Source organism: Raphanus sativus, chromosome 2 (assembly GCF_000801105.2).
Source record: "Raphanus sativus cultivar WK10039 chromosome 2, ASM80110v3, whole genome shotgun sequence".
Lineage (NCBI taxonomy): Eukaryota > Viridiplantae > Streptophyta > Magnoliopsida > Brassicales > Brassicaceae > Raphanus > Raphanus sativus.
Genome location: NC_079512.1, coordinates 20,502,365 through 20,514,612, shown reverse-complemented (window position 1 = coordinate 20,514,612; position 12,248 = coordinate 20,502,365). Strand labels below are relative to the sequence as shown.

The window sequence follows — 12,248 nt, the reverse complement described above, 5'->3', positions numbered from 1 at the left end:
TCTAGTTCTATCATTTTTCCATTTTGCCGACATATGTATTCTCTTCGATTTGTCCACTAGAGTTGATGATTAATAAATTATATTCATTCTGTTTCAAAATAAGTGTCAGTTCGACATTTTACAAAGATTAAAAGATTTATATAATTGACTAAAATATCCTTATTTAATGTATAATTAATTAAATAAGAATGATCTAAATAAAAAATTATCGATTATTCAAAAAGGTAAAAATTAGATTTAATATACAAAATTACATTGGAATTATAGAATAACATTTATTTTGAAACAAAATAAAAAATAAAAAATAACACTTATTATAAAACAAATGGAGTAATTAAAAAAATCAATTAAGAAAACACAGGAAAATATATTAATCATAGTTAGGAAAGAAATAAATAACAAATATAAGAAACTACACAACTGAATCATGAGAATATTTTTATGGTGGAAAGGGGACTGGTTTCATTCTTAAATGCTTAAATTTGTATTAGGGTTGGGAATTAAATTCCAGTATATATATATATATATATATATATATATATATATATATATAATAGCTGAAATAATATTTTTAAAATTGATCTGATTAGCTATACATCTCGATTTGAACCAAAAAATTGAATCTGTATAATTCTATGAAAAAAAACAAATATTAATATGCAATATCCGTAAAAATGAAATAAAACATATATCAAATCTGATTAGTTATATGCATATATGTACATATATTAAAAGAAGGATAAATAGAAATTGTGTAATTATTAATATTTTATGTAATTTTTATAATATTTATTTATCAAATTAATTTTTTGTTATTAGAGTTTTAAAGTAAATAACTATTTATTTTGTAATAAAGTATTATTGTTTTATATTATTTTTGGTTTCACATTTTTAAAAATAGTTATTTCTAGTTTAAATTTTATTTGTACGAATTGAAATTGATATCCGATTAATTATACCTAACACCGGATATTTGGATACTACAAATTGGATAGGATCAATAATTATCCGAATGAAACAAATCGGATCATAAATATCTCTAAAAATTTGGATATTTGATTTATTCCCACCCCTAATTTGAATATGGAATTAGTATGGAGAAAGCTGGTCTTTGTGAATTCATCAAATGACCAATGCTATCTAAAACCTACACGCCGCCCATCTGGAAATTTTGAAAGTAAGTGAAAGTTTGGGCCAAAGGCACCATTACATATAAAGAAATGGGGTTACAGCTGAAAGTGATTTAAAATGGGGTTACAGCTGAAAGTGATTTAAGTGGAACATAATTGAGTGGAATGAATTGTTTTTGGGGTTCCCACTAAAACTTGACCATTAGTTTTTTTTTTTTTTGAACATTTAACTTGACCATTAGTTTATGTAAGAAAAATCGCTACCAACTCCAACGGTTATATTTACACACTTAAAATATCTTCAATACAATGTGATAAAAGAATAGATAAACTAGATCTTGACCCGTGCGACCGCACAGGTATTAATTTTCAGTTTTAGTTTTTTATTTATTTATACTAAATAGTATATTTATAATATTTGATCGTTTTATATTAACTAAGCTAGAGATAGGTATTTGGGTATCCACTTGAATTCGGTTAAAATTTATTCGAGTTTGAGATTTTCGAGTTTAAAGATTCTAACTCTATTCGGGTATTTATAAACTTTGGTTCCGGTTTGATTTAGATCTTTGCGGGTTTGATAACCCGTTTAAATTATTTTAAATTTTCAAAATTTATATATCTTTAAATATCCTTCAGTCTAAAAAAATATAATATGTAAATTTGAGTAATGTAAGCTAAAGTACCTAAACTAAAAATTAAAATAAATTTAACTTGAATATTTGGATGAAGAATATATATATATATATATATATATATATATTTAAGTATTTTGGTGTTTTGATTATTGTTTATTACTTTAGATGTTTACTTTATAACTATTTTTTATATTTCAAATCAACTTAAAATAGCTTATATCTTGGATATTAACTCGAAAAATAGCTAACATATTGAAGTATATAAATATGATTTAAATACATTCAAATATCCGAAATATTTCGTTCGGATAAGGTTTATTTATGGTTCTCTAGATACTAAAATGGTAAACCCGTTTGGATATTATCTAGTTTTGGTTCAAATTTGGTGATACTTTTTTTTCGTTCAGATTTGTTCAATGAAGAGTTGATATTATAATTTTCATGAATTGTTTGTCCAATAAAAATGTATTTTTTTTTTAATTTGACATTGATTTAATTGAGAAGTTAATGAAGTGTATTTAATTCAAATTTAATTTTAGAAAACACATTAATGTAAGTGGAAAAGACAAAACATTAAAATAGGAAGTAATTATTTAATTATGTATTTAATTCAAATTTAATTTTGGAAACACATTAATCAAAGTGGAAAAGACATCATTAAAATACGAAGTATTATTTAATGTCAGTGGCATAGAAGTGTAAATAACATTGAAAACTAAGAGGTATTCTATATGTGTACTTCTCTTTTAATAATATAGATAACAACTGAATAAAACGTGTGATAAAAATGTTTCTTATATTAAAAAGGATAATGTATTTTATAAAATAGTTGTTGAAGATTCGTTTTTTTTTTTTGCCCAAACCAGGAAACAAATTCTCGCAAACATGGAATTATCTGGGTTCTTTACTTGGTCACCCGTTAAACATCGTAAATGATACAAATTCTCAAATTTCTGTGGAGTTTATGTTCAGTTTGGATTTTGAGGTTTAGTATAATGTTGGTTTTAGAATGCACGTTTATGTATTCATTTTTTAACAAAAATTTAGAAGCTCTTGCTAAACAATATGTATTTTATTGCAAAATGTTTTGGGCAAATTGTAAATAAATTATGTGTTTTCGCCTATGATATTTTTGAAAAATACCCCAATATCATATAATCATTACGTGTTATCGTATAAAATCATAGTCGTGCTATTGTGCCAGCTATATATATATACTTGCTAGGCCAAAGACGGGCCTGACACTTGTATGCATAGATTATAGATTCATGTAAAACTATAGGAGTTTAATGTCTTTGTAATCAGTTATAAAGTGAACATACTCTGAAAATATGAATTCCCCCGTACATTATTTACAAAAAATGATAATATAATTCACTTAAAAGATGACATGAATCCTTCATAATTGTGACATGGTTTAACACGTTTACTACAAAAAAATCAAATTAAAGAAATTCAAATATAAAATATAAAATATATAACTATTACCATAGTTAAAAGATTGAGAATATAATTATTAACACAATTAAAAATATACAAAATAATTTAAATTTGACATAAAATTAACATTAAAGTTACATTTTGAACAAGTTAATTAAAATCAACTAAATTTATTTATTATTTTAGTATTTTATATATATTTAATATTTATAATGAAAATTTATCTTACTATGGTAAAATTATAAGAAAGTATTTCATTCTTAAATTATATATTTTATAACTAAATTATTATATATACATAAATAAAACAAATGATATATATTTTAGCATTTATAATATTTTAATCTTGTAATAAAATTTTCTGCAAAATTATATGTGGTTTACATTTTCAAAAGTTAATCTATCTTGACAAAAATATATATTTAAAGAATATATTACTTTTTTAAAAGTTCATTACCATATTCATTTAATAATAAAATATTGCAGTTAAATATTAGTATATGATATTAAGATTATATATTTTACATTAATATATATATACTTTGTTAGTTTATTATATGTTTTTAATTTAACAATTAAATGATTATGATTAAATATATGTATATACACACATATACATTTGTCACGGGAAAATTTGAACGCAAAAACTAATCTAGTGTATAATATATTGCATTCTATCTTTTAGGATCTATACATTAATACATAGATACATTGTTGAATGAGCTCGACTGGAGAAGCCAATTTGCCTAGTGAACATTATTTATATAAAGCACACTAAGTTACTAAGACAACAAAACACCCTAAAATGTGCCTTCCATTTACTATTCTCCTACCATTGGTCTTCTCAATATTGTCACCTTATTTCGTACCTCTCACACACTCCAAACTCGCTCGACTTGGTATTTCCCCAACAACGAGACCCACAGAAACAGTAGATGCCTCTACTTATAATTCTGATCTCAAATTCTTCTACTACGATCAGACTCTCGACCATTTTACTTTCACCCCCGAAAGTTACCAGACGTTTCAACAAAGATACGCCATCGATTCCAAGCACTGGGCTGGTGCCAAAGGCAACGCACCTATCTTAGCTTTTCTTGGAGAGGAAGCGTCGTTAGAAGTTGATTTGCACGATGTCGGTTTTTTCCAAGATAATGGTCCTCGATTAAAAGCCCTTCTTGTCTACATAGAGGTGTGTGTGTGGCTTTACATGAGTATATTAGTAGAGCACCAACATCCATGGAGTTTTTTTTTTAAAAAAAAACATCCATGGAGTATCTCAATGAGACTTGCAAATATAACAATTGTATGATAAAATTATTAATTAAACTTATAAAATAAAAAGCTGACCAATCAAAATAGGACACATATATTACGAGTCTCATGATTTTGTGAGTTTTTCAATGTAAAAACGTCTCTTGCTTTCTTATTTCATTTTTTTTTTAGTTTTTCATTTTTTCGTATTTTTTAGAGCAACCCCAGTGCTTGATATCTTCTTTTAAGTATCTTACTCAGTTAATATTTTTATCTCTGAAACACATTAATTATAATGTTTTATTTTAAATTGTAACCAAAAGATAAGTGACAAAGATTCACATGGCACATATAGGTATCGAATGAGCTCTGAAACTTTCTAAAATAGGATTGGTTATAATTCTCTTTCTTCCTTTTTGTATTTCATTATTTTTCTATTAGAACTGCTATTAGATATCCCCGGTGATGAGAGATTTAGTAAGATACCACCAATGTGGATGATCTTAGCTTTTTATATAGCATATGTATAAAATGTATAATCTAACGTATGCAGCATAGATATTATGGAAAGTCTATGCCGTTTGGATCGGCGGAAGAAGCATTAAAGAATGCGAGCACGTTGGGTTATTTGAACGCAGCACAAGCTCTAGCAGACTATGCAGCGATTCTCCTGCACGTTAAGGAGAAGTATTCTGCGAAACACAGCCCAATCATCGTCGTTGGAGCATCCTATGGTGGAAGTAAGTCCACGTTATTATGTAGCTTGATTATTCTTTCTCTTTAACACCATACTATAGATGGAATATTGTTTCGAGAAGAGTACTCTACGTAATGATCTCCCTTTTCAACGGTAATTTTTAAATAGCTATATGGTATCTTAAATAATGACAAATTTTTTTCGTGGTACAAAAGTGTTAGCGGCGTGGTTCAGGCTAAAATATCCACACATAGCACTTGGGGCATTAGCTTCTTCAGCTCCTCTTCTCTATTTCGAAGATACTCGTCCAAAATTTGGTTATTATCATGTCATAACCAATGTTTTTAAGGTAATATATAATATAATATACATTATTGTTTTTTGTTTGATATATCATAACTAACCCTCTTCAATTATGCCATTCTCATTGAACTTTTATTTTTAAAAGTTTAGTTTTGGCTAATATGATTTCCTAAAATATATTTTACAAGGAAACGAGTGAGAGATGTTATAAAACAATCCGTAAATCTTGGAAAGAGATTGATAGAGTTGCTGCCAAATCCAACGGTCTCTTGATCCTTAGCAAAAAATTCAGGACTTGCGCGTAAGTAAGAATGATAATTTTTTTCTTTAATGCTTATTTAATATGTAACCTACACTTTATAGACTTATCGTACTCAAGTCTTTCTGTAACAAACAATTTCAGCCCATTGAGCCGTAGCTTCGATATCAAAGACTTTTTGGACTCAATATACGCAGAATCAGTTCAATTCAACGGGAATCCTGGTGATTGGGTGGATACGTTATGCAACGCAATCGACAACCCACCAAACCGTAACAATTATGTACTTGACCGGATTTTTGCAGGTATTGTTGCCTATATGGGCAACCAGTCTTGCTATGAAACCGATTTGTTTATACAGCCCTCAAACGGTGTCATCGCATGGAGTTGGCAGGCATGTAAACTTTTGGCTTATAAAACAAACTCATAAAGTAATACTTTTATTCTAATAAATATATAGAAAAATTAAGTTACATTAACGATCCATTAATAGAGCTGCAGCGAAATAGTGATGCCTATAGGACATGACAAACACGACACAATGTTCCAAACGGCTCCGTTTAATATGACCAGTTTCATTGACGACTGTAAATCCAACTATGGTGTTTCTCCTCGGCCTCATTGGATCACTACATACTTCGGCATTCAAGTAGTTAACTATTTTTTAAAGTCTTATTATAAACGGTAGTTTGATAAAAACTAATCAGTCACAATATATTGCAGGATGTCAAGTTAATTCTCCGAAGATTTGGGAGCAACATCATTTTCTCTAATGGATTAGCAGATCCTTACAGCGTCGGCGGGTAACTAAACATAATAAATTTTACATATACTTTTTGAATAGGTTAATTAATCAAAACATGTTATGGGATTTCAGTGTGTTGGAGGATGTTTCAGATAGTATAGTAGCCATCAAGACACTTAAAGGTAATCTGTTGAAACTTTCAATTTAAATTGAGCATTACTCAAAAGTCGAATAAATATTGCATTTCTTTAATACTGCGAACAGGTACACATTCTCAAGACCTCAGCTCGAGGAGAAAGGACGATCCAGAATGGCTAGTGATGCAAAGAGAAAAAGAAATTAAAATAATTCAATCTTGGATTTCAACTTACCAAAAAGATCTAAGAGGTCGCAATATGTCATAATAAGTTTGTGTTATAATTAATCTTCGTAAACAATAAGTCTTACCAGAAAATGTTCATAATATATCTATATATATATATATATATATATATCTTTAGTATGTAAGTGATAATTTGTACTTGTCGTGGAGTCGGTCAATAATCTTTAAAAAGGGAATGGATATGAAATAGTATCCCTCTCTAGCTTTATCTGTTAATCCATCTGGACTAATTTCTCTAATTTATATTTACTTGGAGAACTTTTATTCTAACTAATTTTTTTACAAACATTCAGAATATCAATATACTATAATTTTTACAGCCTACTTACAAACAAACATACATATTCATAAATGTACCGCATGATGAAGCAAGCCATTGTCTTTTTTTTTTTAAACACACATTTAATTGAAAGAAAGGTTAGAGAGGAGCATTAAAGCCTTCCTCATCTACCAACGGTTCACCTACAAGGAGGGAGTTCTTTGTTAATAAATCAGCAACAAAGTTTTCTTCCCTAGGAATCCAAGCAAAAAATACAGAACTAAAAATAGCAGAAAGAGATAAAATATCAGCAATTAAACTCAGGATTTCTGCAATGGTTAACTCGGCGTTAGTACACTTTATCAATTGGCTGGAGTCCGACTCAAACCGCAAGTCCTTTAGATCCAGACGTCAGCAAGTCTGGATAGCTTCATGCATCGCAAGATCTTCCGCCATCAAGGGGAAAGCCACAAACTGGCATCGTTCTTGGAACTCATGGTTCTGAGGTGTGGAGAGTAGTGTCCATCCTAGGCCTGCGACATTGTTGCTCGAGCACCAGGCTGCATCCGATCTTACAACTAATGCATTCGATGGGCCTGAAATGGTCTGGTTTGTAGCTTTCCTAGCCGTAGAAACCTCTGTTTTACTGTTTATGATCCATTCTCGGGCCAGAGAGATTGTAGAGAGCGTATCCGGGGAAGAGGCTGAGAATCCTGATGAACCATTGTCTAAATACACGTTTTCCTATTACATGTCTTGTGCCCAAAGCCGCTCCTAAAATTTGATGGTTCCAAAGAGGTCTAATTAACATATAAAAGAATTAATCTACTACTAAAGGGTTAGGACCAATCCACTCATTGTCAATTAGTTTTAAGTTGGAAGTCTAAGAAACTTATTATAAGAATGGGTGGATTGGCCCTAACCTTTTATATAGTAGTAAATTAATTCTTATAATTCCGATGTGGAATGTTTCTAATCAATACCAAACACCTCTCTAGCTTAGTAGCAGCCCACAACCAGGACCAGCCTAAGGTGTACCCAAACTTTAGGAACTTCATTACAGTTTGTAGTCTCTAAATCGCCTCAGTCAAAAATTTAAATTCATCAACGACAATCACATGTTAACTACACTCAGATTTTGTAATGTAACCATCCGATCTGAGAACACTGACGACAAATACAATCACATATAAGGTTTGTTATATTGCCATAAAGTAATTAACATATAAAAATTTGACGTTCAAATATGTGTATAGCTAAATTGTTGGCCCGTGCTTATTCTAACGACATTCAGCATACTTTTTCACCCGACATTCAGCATACTTTTTTTATTAAATACAAGACCATTATTGACCTACAAGAACAAAATTTCAGACTTATTTTAGAGATTTTCAGAACTTTTGGTGAACACAAAATTCGTTGCCAACTTTAATAAATTAAATAACATGATGTCATATACGCGATCATGCGCTTTCGACATTAGCTTCCAAAATTTGAATTTATAGATTAACCCAATATTTTCAGCCTTTTCCTTAGGATTTGTTCTATCCCAAAATTTTCGAGCTGTTGAGAATATCTTATGTTATATTTTTAACGTGCATTTAATTTATTTGCTGATTTATATTAGATTGTAACAAGAAAAATATTCAGAGAACATATAAGTCCATATGATTGAATAGAAGGAAACATATTTAGTCATAGTCATAGATAACAATTAACATCCTGTAACAAAACATATTAATCATAATATCAAAATAGTTATTAGACCATCTCCAATATATTTCTCTATTCTTATCTTTAAAATAGAAAATTTCTATATAATAGAGATGAATTTTATTTTAATGTATTTCTTTAAAATAAAGATTTCTAAAATATAGAGGAATGTTATTGTTTCCTCTATAAATAGAAGAAAAAAAAATAGCAAATCTCTATTTTAGAGGTGCAAATAGAAGTGAGTTAGAGTGATTTTGACTATAAATATTATTATAGAGGTAAAAATAGAGGTGAGTTGGAGGTGCTCTTAATAGAAATCAATTTTGATCTATTTAGGTCAAACCTTCATGAGCTCATTCCGATTCAAGTCCTCCCAGGAAAGATACATAAAAATAAGATGTGAACACAGACTAGATAGTTTGAACCTTAGAGTATCCTTAACGCTGAGAAGTCTCCTAAAGTTTTTAAAAGTTTGTGGCCTTTTGGTTTAATAATAATTTGATTAATAGTTCAATAAATGTTCTATACAAGGATTTATGGGTATCAAGTCTCTGAAAAGATAAAATTATGCAAACTAAAAACTTAAAAGAGACCTGGCACAAGATACAAAAATATAAAATAACTAAAGTGGTGCAGATAGACGTAAATTCTCATAAGACATGTAGAATTGTTAGTTATAGAAGTGTCTCTAATATTTTTCAGAATTTGTGATAATGTAACTATTCAATGTTAAAAAATTATTAGAAATTTTAAAATAAATATTTTTAGTCAACAAAATCAGTTGACCAATAAAGACACCACATATGTAGAAATAATTTCTAAAAAATCAGAAATATCTATGCAGAAAAATAATTCATGTTCTCTTTCTCACTTTATCTATTTTCTTTATTTTTTTTTAATTTTAAGATATTTTTTCAAATATCGGAGCTGCTCTTATGAAGAATAAAATTATCATGTGAAGTGCGAAGAAGCTTTATCAAATGATATACTTTTCAATAAAATTTTGGTCAAAAATAATGGTTGAATAATAGGTCACCCCCATTACAAGCAAAGAGGCTGGGTCCTCAAACACACTCGTTAGAAACTGTCCCCACGACAAATAAAAATCAATTAAACATGATTGAGTGTTTAATCACTTTTAGTTTTAGCAACGGTATATGTGTTGTAAATGAGTGCATTATGAAAATATTCATTTTAATTTATCTAGCATTCGGGTTGATGAATGTCATGGCCCGAAACTAAACAATGGAATACTGGTTTATTACTCGACTGATTTTTTCACTTTGATTAATTCTTAACGGAACGATCTGTGTCCATAGAATAATTATTTATGTTTGTTCCCTATAAAATCATAAATAACTATTCTATGTTGATTCTATGCAATAACAATTCTTAATGCATATCTCTAAAAACTTCCAAATGCTTATCGCTGTCAATTGCTAACTCTTATAAATGAGTTTCTTTGTATTCAGAGTCGCTTAGTCTTTTGTTTGCTTAATAAAGTGTCACCCATTATAAAAAAGGTTCTTGGGCAAAGCACTAGTACATGATGCTTTAAAACTATATATTATAAAAGAAATAAAGAAATGATAGCATGCTCATGAAGCAAGCATGTACATTTGTGGTGCCAAAAGCCGGATAAACATATGCACATGCCTCACACGCGCGACCTTTACGAGCATGACAACATCAATATATGAAATGTAACTTTTTTTTTAGTTACTTGAATGCAACATCCTTTTGATGTTCACTAATGGATTTACATCAACATTTGGAGATCTAAGTTTCATCTAAGTTTCACGAGCCTCAAAGAAAGTAGAATTATGCGAATCAAAAAGAAAGTAGAATTATGCGAATCAATTGAGAAAAAATTTAAAAGAGATCTACAGTATGTCACAAAAAAACTGTCAAATATAAACTTTATATGATGGCTCGAATAATACAATCAGATATAATTTCATAAAACATGTAAAATTGTCGACCGTAAAATCATGTTTAATATTTTCAGAGTTTATAATAACAATTCAACATCCTTTTCTAGCATTTCTCAAAAAAAAATCCTTTTATAGTTAATACAAACTTTTTATGGCGCCATTCTTAACATGTACTGCTACAAAAATAAATCCAGAAAGTTAAATTTAAATGGCAATAACAGGTGAAAGTGAGAAATTTTCAAAATAATTAAATACAAACAAAATACAAAAACCATACAAAATAACATTACAAATCTCCACCAAGAAAAATAATATTTCTTATGTTAAAAACAATCAATATTATCCATATACTCTAATCTCTATATGTAGTTAATACAGTAATATAAATAAAAATGAAGTTAGCAAATGCATATTGCTAGTGGTTGAGAATATTCCATTGGAGCATCAGGAACGAGAGCACCATTATCCTAGATATCCAATTAGGGATGCTTATTTATTTTTTAATAATTAAAGTGGTAAAAGTGATAATCACTGATGCTTAAATCAAATTTGGAGTGCTTAATTAAGCACCAAAGCTTCTCTCTTCCAACTTTTGTTTATCTTTTTTCTTTTTTTTAATCTGAAAATCACTAAGCACTTCCTCTTAAGCTACTGCATTAATGGTGCTCTAGAGGTCACTGTCCTATCCAGCATTTCGGACAAGTCAAAGAAAGTGTTTGGTTAAAGAATTCACCTACATTTTAGCTAGTATAAACAAATAAAGTGTTTCTTTGATAAAGAACAAATAAAAAGTGTTTTGAAAAAACAAATAAAAGTTTGTGAAATTGTCCTACATATCTCTATGCAATTAACGAAAAGCCTTAAATTATCTAATTGATCTGCCATGGGTTTTCCACGGATCTGCCATGAAATCGTTCTACATCTATGTGAGTTGATTCTATGTAATAAGCTAAAGGACATATAATAAGTGTAAGCTTGTGACAAAGTAATCATTTCAAATGTCCAAAAGATTGTGACTAATCGTGACTAAATCCCTTTTCCAAGGATATTATGCTGCTTAACTGTAGCTAGGTAGCTAGAAATTGGCTTCGGCTGATAACGGCAATATTTTGTTTGCCACAAAATCATTGTGACCAGGCTATGGCTGAGAAGAAGGAATTGACTAGAGTTGAATTGTTGTTTCTTTTGTCACTAAATTAGCATTGCTTTGACCATAAATTAAGTAGAAAACAAATTTGTAGTCTATTGGGAGAAATTTCTGGTTAATTTATAGTCATAGAGTTATCGTTGAACAAGTCCGTGATTAAAACCTTAAAAGATAGATTTTTTGCAGTGCAATATATATATATATATATATATATATATATATATAAACATGCACGTATACAAACATATTTGAATAATATAAAAAGCAACTCGCACGAGAAAAGGCATCATAACTTTTTGGTATCTATATAAAGGTCTTGTTGCATGAGCTTAGGAAGCCAACTTAGA

General features: G+C 29.1%; 1 protein-coding gene across 1 annotated transcript; it reads left to right on the top strand.

Moving 5' to 3' along the window:
- The first annotated feature begins 3,978 nt into the window (after positions 1 to 3,978).
- Positions 3,979 to 7,078, top strand: LOC108840501 (uncharacterized). The gene is made up of 9 exons (XM_018613327.2): positions 3,979 to 4,400; positions 5,016 to 5,202; positions 5,375 to 5,508; positions 5,651 to 5,763; positions 5,866 to 6,115; positions 6,215 to 6,370; positions 6,445 to 6,524; positions 6,599 to 6,648; positions 6,731 to 7,078. Exons 1-9 carry the CDS (start codon positions 4,014 to 4,016, stop codon positions 6,868 to 6,870), a joined length of 1,497 nt encoding a protein of 498 aa, XP_018468829.2. The 5' UTR covers positions 3,979 to 4,013; the 3' UTR covers positions 6,871 to 7,078.
- The last annotated feature ends 5,170 nt before the right edge of the window (positions 7,079 to 12,248 follow it).

Bases quoted from the DNA above. Each gene is read 5' to 3' on its own strand.
- LOC108840501 (XM_018613327.2), top strand. From the start codon at position 4,014: ATGTGCCTTCCATTTACTATTCTCCTACCATTGGTCTTCTCAATATTG. The intron at 5,203-5,374 runs GTAAGTCCACGT...GTGGTACAAAAG, and splicing joins TGGAGCATCCTATGGTGGAA to TGTTAGCGGCGTGGTTCAGG. The intron at 6,525-6,598 runs GTAACTAAACAT...ATGGGATTTCAG, and splicing joins GATCCTTACAGCGTCGGCGG to TGTGTTGGAGGATGTTTCAG.